The 14262-nt window shown below is 42.2% G+C and overlaps 1 protein-coding gene across 9 annotated transcripts in view; it reads left to right on the forward strand.

Moving 5' to 3' along the window:
- LOC136376626 (protocadherin alpha-4) overlaps positions 1-14262 on the forward strand; it is a 282610-nt gene that overhangs the window by 238016 nt on the left and 30332 nt on the right. For all 9 annotated transcript variants that reach the window (XM_066342814.1, XM_066342816.1, XM_066342813.1 and 6 more), the window contains exon 2: positions 13649-13707. In XM_066342814.1, coding sequence (XP_066198911.1) covers positions 13649-13707 — 59 coding nt within the window. The remainder of the gene's footprint in view (positions 1-13648; positions 13708-14262) is intronic.

Raw genomic sequence — 14262 nt, forward strand, 5'->3', positions numbered from 1 at the left:
CAACGTGGCCAGCGCGCTGGGGCTGGAGCTGCGGCGCCTGGCGCCGGGTTGCCTGCGCATCAACCATCTGGGATCGCCCAGCCCGCGCTATCTGGAGCTGGACCTGTCAAGCGGAGCGCTCTTCGTCAACGAGCGCATTGACCGGGAGGCGCTGTGTGAGCAGCGGCCTCGCTGCCTGCTCAGCTTGGAAGTGCTGGCCCAAAACCCCGTGGCGGTAAGCGCCGTGGAAGTGGAGGTACTGGACATCAATGACAACTCGCCGCGCTTCCCGCGGCCCGACTACCAGCTTCAGGTAAGCGAATCAGTGGCGCCTGGAGCGCGCTTTCACATAGAGAGCGCGCAGGATCCCGACGTGGGCACCAACTCGGTGCAGACCTACGAGCTCAGCCCCAATGAGCACTTCGAGCTGGACCTGAAACCCCTGCAGGAGAACAGCAAGGTGCTGGAGCTGGTGCTGCGCAAGGGCTTAGACCGCGAGCAGGCAGTCTGGCACCACCTGGTTCTCACAGCCGTGGACGGCGGCAGCCCAGCCCGCTCTGGCACCGCACAGATCTCCGTGCGTGTCCTGGACACTAATGACAATTCTCCCACCTTCGACCAGTCTACTTACCGCGTCCAGCTTCGGGAGGACGCGCCCCCAGGCACACTGGTGGTGAAGCTGAATGCCTCAGATCCGGATGAGGGCTCCAACGGAGAGCTCAGGTATTCCTTAAGCAGCTACACGTCGGACAGGGAGAGGCAGCTTTTTAGCATCGATGCCAACACTGGGGAAGTGCGGGTAAGTGGAGCACTGGATTATGAGGAGGCTTCTTCCTATCAGATCTATGTGCAGGCGACTGACCAGGGTCCAGTGCCCATGGTGGGTCACTGCAAGGTGCTGGTGGACATTGTGGATGTGAATGATAATGCACCAGAAGTGGTGCTCACAGACCTGTATAGCCCAGTGCCTGAGAATGCTGCACCCAACACTGTGGTGGCTCTTCTCAGTGTCAATGACCAAGACTCAGGCCCCAATCGGAAAGTGAGCCTGGGCCTGGAGGCCACACTGCCCTTCCGACTGAATGGCTTTGGAAACTCCTACACACTGGTGGTGAGTGGCCCGCTGGACAGGGAGCGGGTGTCTGCCTACAACATCACAGTGACGGCCACCGATGGGGGAGTACCACAGCTCACATCCCAGCGGACACTGAAGGTTGAGATCTCTGACATCAATGACAATCCACCAAGCTTCCCGAAGGACTCCTATTCCATCTATGTCCAGGAGAACAATTTGCCAGGGGTGTTGCTCTGCACTGTGCAGGCCACAGACCCAGATGAAAAGGAGAATGCAGAGGTGACCTACTCCCTCCTGGAGAGGGAGATACAAGGGCTGCCAGTCACCTCCTATGTCTCCATTGACAGTGCCAGTGGTGGCCTTTATGCTGTCAACTCCTTTGACTATGAAAAGTTTCGGGAGTTCCTTGTGACTGTGGAGGCCCAGGACAAGGGGAGCCCACCACTGAGCAGCACTGTGACCGCCAATGTGTATGTGGTGGACATCAATGACCATGCCCCTTACATCCTGTATCCTACCTCAACCAATTCATCAGCAGCCATTGAGACGGTGCCTCGGACTGCCCCTGCTGGCTACCTGATCACCAAAGTCATAGCCATGGACTCAGATTCTGGGCAAAATGCCTGGCTCTTTTACCATATGGCCCAGACTTCTGACCTGGACCTCTTTAAGGTAGAACTACACACAGGAGAAATTAGGACTACTAGGAAGATGGGAGATGAGAGTGGAACCACTTTCAACCTGACTGTGGTGGTCCGAGACAATGGAGAGCCATCACTGTCAACCTCCGTGACCATTACAGTGGCTGTGGTGGATAGAGTTTCCAAAATCCTCCCTGATACTCAGAGACATGTTAGGAGTCCTCGGACATACTCTGAAATTACCCTTTATCTAATAATAGCATTGAGCACAGTGTCTTTTATATTCCTTTTGACAATCCTTGTTTTGAGCATCATCAAGTGCTACCGCTACACTGCATATGGCACTGCGTGCTGCGGGGGCTTCTGTGGGGTGAGGGAGCGGTGCCCTGCAGAACTGTACAAACAGGCCAATAACAATATTGATGCCAGGCTTCCACATGGCCTTAAAGTGCAGCCTCACTTCATTGAAGTGCGAGGGAATGGCTCCCTCACCAAGACCTACTGCTACAAGGCCTGTCTGACAGCAGGCTCAGGGAGTGACACTTTCATGTTTTACAACACAGGGGCTCAGACAGGACCAGGGCCTGGGGGAGCCCAAGCAGCAGCAAATGACAGCAGGCACCTCACAGGCCAAAGTGGACAGAGTCCCGGGAACCTGATTATTCTCAAAAATGAGGCTGTTTCTCAAAATGAGGTGAGATAGTAGTCTGGGGGTCTTCCACAAACTCGTGTATTTTTCATACCCCCCTGCCCCCATTATCATGTGTGGCTTTATTAGATTATTAAGAGTGACAGGGGTTATCAGGTAAGCTGAGTCTGTATAGCACCTGTGATTTGATTATAATCTATGTTTCCTCTCTAGAAAAGTAGCACTAGAGAATTGTTTTACTTTCCATTTTCTTTTCAGGTATATGAAGACTTGACCATAAAATTGAGAAATAAGAATTAGTCAAATGTTTGATGTTAAAGTACAGCTCTGTAGAGAAATAGTAGAGGCTTGAGAATAAAATGATGCTATAGCGTGTAACATTATGGGATTCAAGGAGAAATGGCTCCTCCTGTGTTATATACACTGGGGATGTTCTCTTTTAAAATGCCATAGGAGTGTAGTTTTTTTGTTTTGTTTTGTTTTTTAAAAGCTCTGAAACCTCTAGGGGCTTTTGTGTGCTGTTCCTGTTTATACCTTGAACTGTCTGCAATGAAAATTATCCAGTTAATATTTCTAGTGATTGCACTGGGCTAATGTAATCACATATTCTGGAAATTCACGGCAGAGATGATAAAGCCAAAGAATGTGAACCTCACCCTGAAGCCAAAGTTTGTTTTGGCTGTTTAATGTAGTAACTCTTTTGTAGGGGCTGTCAGAGGAAATGAATGGTGGTGAGCAGAGAGACAGAAAACCTATTTTGGTCTGGTTGGGCCAGGGAGATATTAGAATGAGTAGAATAGGAATGGAGGGGTATGTTGAAGACCAGAACAAGCTGGATTGGGGGAAAAGGGAAAAGAACCTCCCCTACTAGTCACTTTTCTTGGCATAGTGTAAATTCATTGTAAGAGGATTTCCCTACATTTACCTTAAATGCATTCTATAATCTTTTGATTCTCTGTTGATAATTCATTCCTAAGGTTTTGATGAACTGTGAAGTAGCTTCTTCCAACACCTCATGTCTTTAAGTTAAATGACAATACAGTACTTCAACATGTTCTAAAGCACACGTTCATTTTCTAGGTCTAAAATTTAGTTTCCAAAAGCTACAAAAGCCTTAGAAAGTGGATGGCTTACTGTACATGAAAGACAGGTGTTAGTAAATACACTAGTTTTAAGTGGGCATAAGGCCAGCTTGCTCGTTATTATGAAGAATGTCTATCAGTTATTGGACAGTGCATGGAAGTGTGGATGTGTTTGTATAGAGTGTTTGTCTCCAGAAGCATGCTTGAAATAATAGAGATCTGCTTTGTGATACTTTAAACTTGGATTTCAGAAGCCAAAATTTTGTCCCATAAATAGTAACGAATTGTTATCTTCTTACACAAATACTCTGTAGCTAAGATTTTTAGAGCTGCTACAAAATGAGTTAATAGTAACTGTCCTCCTTATGTGTTTGTGATGCATTTTCATTGCCATATTGCTGTCTTTTTGTTAATGCCCATAGTTTCACATTCTAAAATCATGCTAAACTTGAGGAAAGTAATGCGTGCACACAGAACTAAAGTAAAAAACAGAGATGGATTGAGAGAATTTCCCAGGTACATTGCAGATTTCTCAGAAGAGCCTGATATTAGTCAATGCTGAGCAGCCACGGGAGGCAGATTGGAGATTAAGAAGAAGGGGGGGGGGATCAAGGAGCTTCTAGAATTCTTTAGATCATAGCTTTTGGAAACATGCCGAAGTGATTAACTTTAAATAGGGATGCTGTAAGACATTTGCTTAACAAATTCCTATGGAGCCCTCTTGGGCCAGGGGTGGGCCGCAGGTAGTAAAGAGGGATGGGGAGCGGGCCAAGCAAGCTTTGCCACCAGCTGTGAGCTGGAAGCTCAGGGGAGTGACATTGACCTGCTTACCCTCCCTCTTCTGGCTCAAAGCTTGGGGGCAATTTGATACATGAACCATTTGTTTTACACTGACCTGTGTGTTAATACATATTTTGGTACACAAACCTTTAACCTAGGGGGTAGATTACATAAGAAAAGTGCTTGCTCTTGTGGAATTTTGCCAAGAGAGTGCATGATTTTAATAAAGGCAAATTTCTGCCAGTCACTTTTGGAAATCCAGTGGAGGGCCCTGTGATCTGTCTACAGTTCCTGAAATTGTCGCAGTGATGGGGAGAGAGTATCACATTGTCGTATCATGGCAAATGGTAACAAAAAAAATCACTCAACTCTGAAAGTCATCACTGCTAGATCAACCTGTTAAACCCCCACATTAGGCTTTCTCTTCTCCATACCTAGTTACTGCAGATGTCACAGGAGTCCTGGGGTACCGTTAATGCCACATGCCTGCATTAAAATTATATGAGCAGCCTGACCTGTGGTGGCACAGTGGATAAAGCGTCGACCTGGAAATGCTGAGGTCGCTGGTTCGAAACCCTGGGCTTGCCTGTTCAAGGCACATATGGGAGTTGATGTTTCCAGCTCCTCCCCACCTTCTCTCTCTCTGTTTCTCTCTCCTCTCTCTCTCCCTCTCTGTCTCTCTCCCTTTCTCTCTCCTCTCTAAAATGAATAAATAAAATTTTAAAAAATTAAAAAAAAATTAGATGAGCATTAGAGAGTATGAGTAAGGGAATTTGCACTCACTGACTACCCTGCTATATAAAATAGTCTTGTTTTGCAATATATGTATAGTTTCATTATCTGTAAGTCATACAATAAACATTTATCAATGTCTAACATGTGAGGAAACAAACTCAGAGAGGTTAAGTGACGTTCATAATCACGCTGCTAGTGGTATTTTAACTCATGTCTGTCTGACTCCAAAGACTGTGATTTTTGAAATACATGAGTAGACAAAAATTTCAAAGTTTATATTCTTTTGATATGGGATACACCAGGGTTTACTAGTCATATAAGTTAACTGTTCTTGGGAAAAGGATAACTCCTTGCACAGAATTAGGTCACAAATGGGAGGATCAATGAGTAAAAATGTTACTGCCAAGCTAATATATTTTTATTTGTTTATTTGTTTTACAATTGGCATAGTCTATTACGATCTTTTATCTCTGTTCTTTCTGATTCCTCTCTTGTTGCTTATTAAACACCAGCCTCTTATCTTTTGGTGAAATTTACCCCCAGTGAGCCACTCCTGCAATGAGGTTTTTGAAATAACTGCTTGGCAATCAGGCAGAATTTCTCTTTGGAGATTTCTGAAAACCTGAGACTGAATGTGGTTGGCACTGCTTTCAGAGTCTCCAAGAAAAGGAGGTGAATCTCAAGGTGAATTCTGTGCTTTTGTGGTCCTATGACTACCACTGAGTAACTTTGAGTGATCTGGGCAGATTTGTCCAACTGTGCCTCAGTGGGACCAGTTGGTACAAAATGTGGAAATCCCAAAGACTAGGAAACGAATTGTTTTGCATTTACTTACACTTATTTCAAAACAATTAGGAGTCACCAAATCTTTGGTTATTTCTGCCATGGTGTCTCCATATTTACCCTAATCCCAGATGCAGTGACCTGAAAGAGTTAACATGTCTTTTTAAGTGACACCTAAATTATTTCTCCCAGGACTGACTTTTCTCTCTGGTGATTCTGTCCTAAATCAAAGTTTACATTTAGTGTAAAGTGACATGGTGACACATTTATAAAAAGTGCACAGTGGTCAGAATAGGCAAAAACATTGTGTCTGTGAATGTTCATTCCAGTGTTTCATCCTTAAGTGGGTGGGGCTGTTCTGTTTTGCCATTTCTGTATTGGTTATAGGGCTGTTCTTCTGAGAAATCTTTCTTTTCTTTGGTCCAATTATATATATAATAATTTCTTCAAATTACCTCCTTCCTCCCTTTTCTACAGATATACTGAGCCAGATGGAATTATGGCTGAGCTTGTCTCTGTCTCTTTATCTTGTACATATTCTGACTGATGAAGAAATCTATTTATTGTAGCTTGAATGTCATTGGCCTACCCTTTCCTCTGACCCAGGAGTGAGCCGTCATGTGGGCATCTGGTCTACCTCAGAATACTCTGCAGGACAGTCTGGCATATTATTAACTGTCTATTGGCATGCTGTCTGCTTGACAGAACAGCAGAGTCAGTTCTGGATATTTGCCTTGGTTGGCCATCAATTTTTGCTTTCAATGGAAGATCAGAATGATACCAGTTTATAAATGTTTGAAGAAAAATTGTCATCACCAAGCCCAGAGGTTTGGCTGAATTTAACAGGGATTTACAGGTGTCTTTGAATGTGACTTTTGTAGGACTTCACCTGGCTCAATATTCCCATTCTAAATATAGTGTGATGATATATTTAGCTCACTCATATAATGAGCATATGTTGAACATTGTAATCTTTCATCATGATTTCAAAAATCACAGGCCAAGAGAATTTCTCAGTGTTTTAATTCTGCTAGCCTAAATATTATACAGGGTTTTCTTTCAAGAATTTGAACTTGTAAAATGCAAAGAAATACCTGACATTGCAAAGGTGAAGAGAAATGTTAGTTTCTTGGCACATAAACAACATCAGTACCTTTCTGGCCTTGCAGGGTTGGAACTGTGGGCTCCAGGGAAGTGAAACTGAGTGAGAGAGTAACTGCTGTGTTAGCAGGCTGTGCATCCAGAATTCAGCAAACCTAGCGTTTTTCGTTGTACTGAAACCCATTAGGTATGTTTTAAAGTCATGTTCATTTTACTTTCCTGCTCTGTGGATTAGGGGTCATAAATGACTTCAGAGGCAAGTATTTAACCTAGCATTCTCATATTAACATCTTTTCAATTTGTTATACTAGATAACTAATATGAAACATAATAGTGATTATTTTAAGTGTTATATTCTTTGTTGCCTTAATAACCAACCGTCTATATATTCTTTTTCTATTGCTTTGTTAGAAATTGCCACCAATTAGTGGTTAAAAACAATACTTGTTTATTATTTCTGAGTCCCACACGATGTAACTGGGTTCTCTGCTCAGGTTTTCACAGGGCTAAATCAGCAGGGCAGCCGGGCTGAGTTCTCTTCTGGAGGCTTTGGGAGAAGAATCCACTTTCAAGCTCATTCAGGTTGTTGGCAGAATTCAGTTGCTTGAGGATGGAGGTCCTCATTATTTTACAGTTGGCTGTTGATCACTCTCAGCTCTTAGAGGTTGCTCTCTGACCCTTGCCCCATGGCCCCCTATATCCTCAGAGCTAACAATGGAATCTTCTCTCACAGGGAATCCCTCCCATGCTTCAAATCACATTCATATCTGTCTCTGATATCTACACCCAGATTTAAAAGGCTATGTAATTAGGTCAGTCCGTCCTGGGTGATATCTCTTTCTTAAGCCAATTGTACCATGTAACATGACCTAGTCATAGAGTAAGATCCATCATATATAGTCTTGGAGATTATTCGGGGCACACACACTGGAATGTGTGGATCTTGGGGGCCATCTTAGGATTCTGCCTATTATAGCTTATATCAATTTTACAGAATATCACTATGAAAAATCTACAGTGGTTACATCCTTAATAGAGTCCTATTAGGAAGGAAAATGAGATGCTCTGTCTAGTCTCATGTCTCAGAGGGCCATTTATTGATGGCTTCAACATGGATTTCCATGATAAGAAGATAGTATATTATTTTCTGAGTAGTTCTGTGAGTTTATGAATAGCAGAGGGTATTTTTAACCTATTTTATTTTAAATCTGTCTTGGAAGAGGTGATTCACCTTTCTGTACTTCAAATATTCTATGGTATAAATAATAAAAATACCATTACAGGATAAGTTAAATCTTTGCTATAATTTTGATAGAAAGCTAAATGGGTTTTTATTCTTCAATTAAACTACACCTCCCATATGAACTACCTAACTGAGTTTCTCCACATTTGGAATTTTGTGACCATTATTCTACTAAAGAACTAAGCTTTGGAATAACAGAGCATACTGGGTCTTTTCATCCTTAGAAATTAGGCATAGTCCTGGGATGTACCATCCAAGTGTTAGAGAATTAAGTAATTGTAATTAGTGCAAGGCCTTAATATATTGGGTTGGGGAATAAGTTCGTAGCATTTTTACCGAAGACTTTTATTTAAATAAAAAACAATAATTATATCAATAAGTTAATCAATTATATATTCGCCATTGCTGTTTACAACCTCTTCCCACTTCTCGACCAATTTGTTGATGCTGTTCCGCCAAAAATCGACTGGTCTGGTGTCAAAGAAATTGTTGAGCCAGTTTTTAAGGACCTCTTTGTTATCGAAGGTAATGCCCTTCATATGGTTTGACAGGGAGCGGAAAAGATGGTAATCGGTCGGTGCAAGGTCCGGAGAATACGGCGGACGCTGAAGGACCTCCCATTCGAGCTCTTGGAGTGCGGCTTTGATGACTTGTGCAACATGGGGCCTGGCGTTGTCGTGAAGGAGTATGGTTTGACCATGTCGATCAGGTCTTTTCAGTTGAATAGCCTCATTCACGCGGTGTAGCTGGGCAATGTAGAGCTCCTTGTTGACCGTGGCATTCTTTTCGAGCATTTCCCAGTTCATCGAATTCAGAAGGCCTTCCGCTGCGGCACGTGTCATTGACGTCAAAGTCACTATTTTTGAACTTTGCAAACCATTTCCATGCTGTAGACTCGCCTTTGACACCTTCTCCATACACGTCGCAAATGTCCCGGGCTGCTTCAGCAGCTTTTTGACCTCGATGAAAAGCAAAGAAGAGCAGGTGTCGAAAATGTTGATTTTTGCCTCCTGGGTATTCCATTTCTAAGCCTCAAAACTAATAAAAAATTAAATAACTCAAAAATACAATTAACATAGTTTTGTAGAGCAGAAAGAGTTTTATCGAATGAATACTTACCCTTTGCCAAACAGCAAACAAATCGTTGTAAAATAAAAGAAAATATAAAAACGCTACGAACTTATTCCCCAACCCAATACATCTTCATTGTGTCAGGTGTATCAGAAGTCAGCCTTTCAGCTGGAATTTTTCCAAGTTTAGTCAAATTTGGATGAAACCTATGTGCATTTTATTTCAATGTTGTATCTTTTTTAAATTATTGATTTGAGAGAGAGAGAGGAAAGGAGAGAAGGGGAATTTTGTATTTTTTTATTATTGATTTAAGAGAGAGGAAAGGAGAGACCGAGAGAGAAAAAACCAACAATATTGAGTTGTTGTTCTACTTAGTTGTAGATTCATTGGTTGATTCTTGTACATGCCTTGACCAGGGATCAAACCTGCAACCTTGGTGTATCAGCACAGTGCTCTAATCAATTGAGCTACCCAGCCAGAACCTAATTTTATATTATTGAAATATAAAGCAATACCTGGGAAATTCAGAAGTAAAAGGAAAAAAGAAAAATATATATTATTTCATGTAATCTTTTTTTAAGCGAGAGACAGACTCCTGCAAGCACCCCAGCCAGGATCTACCCAGCAAGCCTTGTCTGGGGCTGATACTTGAATCACCCAAGCCATTCTCAGCACCTGAGGCTGATACTCAAACCATTTGAGCCACTTGGTTAGGGATAGGGAGAGGGAGAGAAACAGATGATCACTTCTCATGTGTGCCCTGACCAGGGATTAAAGCCAGGATGTCTGCATGCCAGGCTGATGCTCTATCTACTGAGCAAACCAGCCAAGGCCACATGTAAATATTTTAAAAACACAGACTCTCACATTAGGGAGACCTAAACATGACTATCAGCCAAATCCACCAAGTAGGCAAGTAACTTAATCTCTCTAAAGCTCATATTTTTCATTTTTGTAATTTAAGTACAGTAATGTTGCCCATGCATGAGAGACCATTTATTCAAAAACATTTTAAAAACCTACAAATACCTAAACTCTGCTAGGCTCTGAGGACATATCTGTGTATTATGAATATCTCAGAATATTCATGTTTTATGAACAAAACAGATACAATCCTTTTTATAGGATTTATTGTCTGACAAAGAAAGTGTTAAGATACATGCAATTATATATATATATAGTGCTTATCCCATTACCTAGTATTGTGTGGATACTTAAAACATTAATTACTTTCTTTCTTACCTTTTCCCTGCCTGATCTCACTACCATCACAATTATGATTCTGGCCAATGATTCTCAGAAGCATTTTGTTGCTGATGGACTATTCTAAAAAAAACAAAAAAACAAAACAGCAGCACAACAAATTAAATGCTGCTGAGGAAGTGCATTTGTGTAATGAACTGAATTTCCTGGTCAGTTCCGTTAGAACTTTGCTGTTCAGCAAAATGAGGTTGGTGATTTCATTCCAAAGACCAAGTTGCGCGATTTTAATCACGAATGCTACCCAATCATTGAAAAATTGGCGACACTGACTCAACAGATGTCAGAGTCTTTCCTGAAGGGAGGTTGTTGCAGCTGACAAGCTGACACTAGCACTGCTGACAGTAAGGTGAAACATGGTGATGACCTGATTAATAAAAAGTACTTCAGTCACATTATCAGGTTTGAAAAATGATTTGCAAATATTTTCTTTTCTCTTCCCTCTAACACCACTGCTAAAAAATGAGAACCCTTTATTTGGTCCGTAGATGATTTTATGCTACTTTATGCAGAATATCCATAGCATTTTGTGAACTTAAAAACCAAAGATGAAGCATATTCGTATCTTGCATATTCATATCTTGCCAATAGAGTAGAAGGGACCAGAGAAGACAGTTAGTATGTGGAGACAGTTAAAGTATCCTAACGCTGTAGCTTTTTCTGGGCTTTGACTTTGGCTGAATCATTGAATACCATTTGGCCATCCCAAAGTCTGTCTGGAAGTTGAGCTGCTGATCACTTCTTCCCTAGATGTTTTGAAGAAGCGTGCTTATGAAATACAGCGCATCCCAAGAATGAACTGTAAGAATAATAGGCACAAGAATTATTGACATTTTTGAAATAGTTTATTGGCATCACTGTGGCTTTATGTCTACCAAATTTGATAATTATAATCTAGAGGAAAATATAGACTATAGCAGTGATTTTCAACCTTTTTTGAGCCGCGGCATATTTTTTACATTTACAAAATCCTGGGGCATACCACCTACCAAAATGACACAAAATGACACTCTAACTGTTAGAATTTATTTAAAGTTTAATAAATTACATTTATTTAAAAAATTAAATAAAAAAGGATAACCCCCTCATATATACAGTCCCATGTAACATCCTTCATATATACAGTCCCATGTAACATCCCTCATATATACAGTCCCATGTAACATCCCCTTATAAATACAGTCCCACGTAACATCCCCTCATATACAGTTCCACGTAACATCCCCTCATATATAGTCCCATGTAACCTCATATATACAGTCCCATGTAACCCCTTATATATACAGTCCCATGTATCCCCTCATATATACAGTCCCGCTAATAGATACTGGAGCTTTCATCAGGGTTGTGGGTTCAAATCAATTTGGCAAATACTCTCTCTTTTATAGAGACTGGACAAAATCAATTTTAGAAAATGTTGGGTACTTGTGTAACATCATAAGTCCTCAGAGCATCTCTACTATCAGATTGAGAAGTTTGCTTTCTAGGTAAGGATTCTGATAAATACTAGAGTTCTCCCTGAGGTTGTGGGTTCAAATCCCATGGTCAGCTGGGTGCAGGGGCCTTGGTTCTGTCTGTTTTGATGGTGTATATAGAGATTTGAGCTCTTTAAGAAGATGATCCTTCAGGAGGCTATATACAGTATAGATAACATTGTAATGCATTGTGATGCATTGTATATCACCCTCTGCGGGGGCCTCTTTTAAAAAGAAAAAGGTCAAATATCTATATACACCATCAGGATAGACATAACCAGCTGAGGCTGAGGCTTAATCTAGTGGTGGCAACATTTACCTCCAGTTCTGACCAGGATTAGAAATCGGGACCATGGGGAGGAGTAGCAGCTTCAACTACCCACCGCGGCCACACAATGACAAGTGTGCGGCAACCCGAGCGGGGACCTTCCTGGGTGCGGATGAGAGGCAGCCTACTATTAGTTCATCACTAGTGGTCAGGATGAATCCTAGAAGGTGATTAGTCAGTGAGCGTTCCCTGTGCCTCCACTCTTCCTGTTCCTGATAGCTGGAGGGATTGTGAGGGGAATGTTTATGTTCGGATGGAGGCGGCTGGCGGCGGCAGGATAAATAGCCTCCACGGGCCATATCCGGCATGTGGGTCATAGTTTGGGGACCCATGTTTAATTTCCCCACAGCACACTTGACCATGTCTCATGGCACACTGGTTGAAAAACACTGGACTACAGTCTCTGTCTGTCTCTCATCTTTTCACTCAAGTAGGTCTCAGTATTTAGTGACAGGGCCACTTTAATCTTTGCCCGTGAAAACCCATTGAGAGGAACATCTATCACAGGTTTTTCATATAAGACTTTTGCTAATTGATAGAAGATGGTGATAGTCATTGATTTTTGTCCCCACTGATTCCTGAGTAGCACATAACTCCCTGAACAATATGTAGGTGCTCATATTTTTCTTTGTCCCCTCCACTTTGGATTGACAGTTTGGAGACACAGGGCAACAGATCTCTCCAACTCACTGCTGGTGCAGAATGAGTCAGCTGCTTCTTAGGTGTCAGCTACTCCCTGTGTTTCAATGAGAGCTCAGTGAACAGTAATTGAGTGAGGAGGCAAAGCACTCAGAGGAGCAGGGAACAAATACAATCTTACGAAAAAGATTATGTAGCAAAGCAAGGTCAGACCCTGCCGTGGTTTGTTTTCCTCTTCCTAGCACCCCTCTTCAATCAGCAGACAAGGTGGTTATCAGTTGCTGGCATTACAACGGGGCACATCCGTCCTGGGTCAGATGTGCTGCAGTCTGCAAAGCCAGCAGCAGATCGCAGTGCTCTGCAGTCTAGCCAGACCAGCAGAACTTCTGGGAACATGTGTCCCATGACAGCTGGAATACCAAATCAGGGATGCTCCCTTAATGGGGCATTTGAGAGCAAAACAACAATAGCTGTTCCCGTCTCAAAATAGACTTGCCCTTCCCCAGTGCTTTAAGATCACAGACCTGTTTTGGGCAAGGTGAAGCCAGAGTTGGTCCTCACCGCATCATTAAATCTGGCTTACCGTGATACTTAGCCTCCGTAAGGACCTTGATGGGCTAATTTCATTTTCTCCTTCAATACTATATATTATATATGGATATCATCTTAGAGTTGCACTTGAAATGGCTTCTTCAGTACTTTTTATCGATGCAGGGAAATATTTAAGAAACAACTAATCAATGAACATCATTACTGGGAGACCGTTGTTTGGCCATATTAACACAAACCACCTTTGTGATTTTGCAGCCACGACAGCCCAATCCTGACTGGCGTTACTCTGCCTCCCTGAGAGCAGGAATGCACAGGTATGTATTTTTCTCCTTTATTCACTCAGAAGCAACTTGAACTTGGTTTGGCTCAGATAAACTATGTCTCCGTAGGCCAGAAGCAGCTGTCAAAACAAAGAAGCCTTAGACACTTTGCCAGGGGAGTGCAATTATTTTTGTCTCTGTGTCTATTCCTTGAAACATTGGAAGTGATCAGTGCCAAATGCTTCTCAAGTGCTGGCAAAGAAGTCTCCTATAAGGTCACAGAGGCAGGCTGCTGTGCACTTCCTCTCATCAGAATTTCTATAAGGAAGTAATTCCAACCTAAAACCTGTATTTAATGCTGACACTTTTGGACTTGAGTATATTGTGTAATGTGTAAGTACTTGTTGTCTACCTTGGTTTTCTATCACACGTTGACTTTTATAGCCTATCAACCACAATTTTGATAATTATTCTTGTTCATGTTCACCCCTGTTAGAGTCTTTTTATCTTTTCCATCTTGTCGCTGCCTTATGGCCATCAATGGCATGGGCTCTTCGGAGGATGAGCCACGTGATGGGCCTTTATTAAATATCTGGAGACCAAATCTAG

The sequence above is a fragment of the Saccopteryx leptura genome, chromosome 6 (assembly GCF_036850995.1).
Source record: "Saccopteryx leptura isolate mSacLep1 chromosome 6, mSacLep1_pri_phased_curated, whole genome shotgun sequence".
NCBI classification, from domain to species: domain Eukaryota; kingdom Metazoa; phylum Chordata; class Mammalia; order Chiroptera; family Emballonuridae; genus Saccopteryx; species Saccopteryx leptura.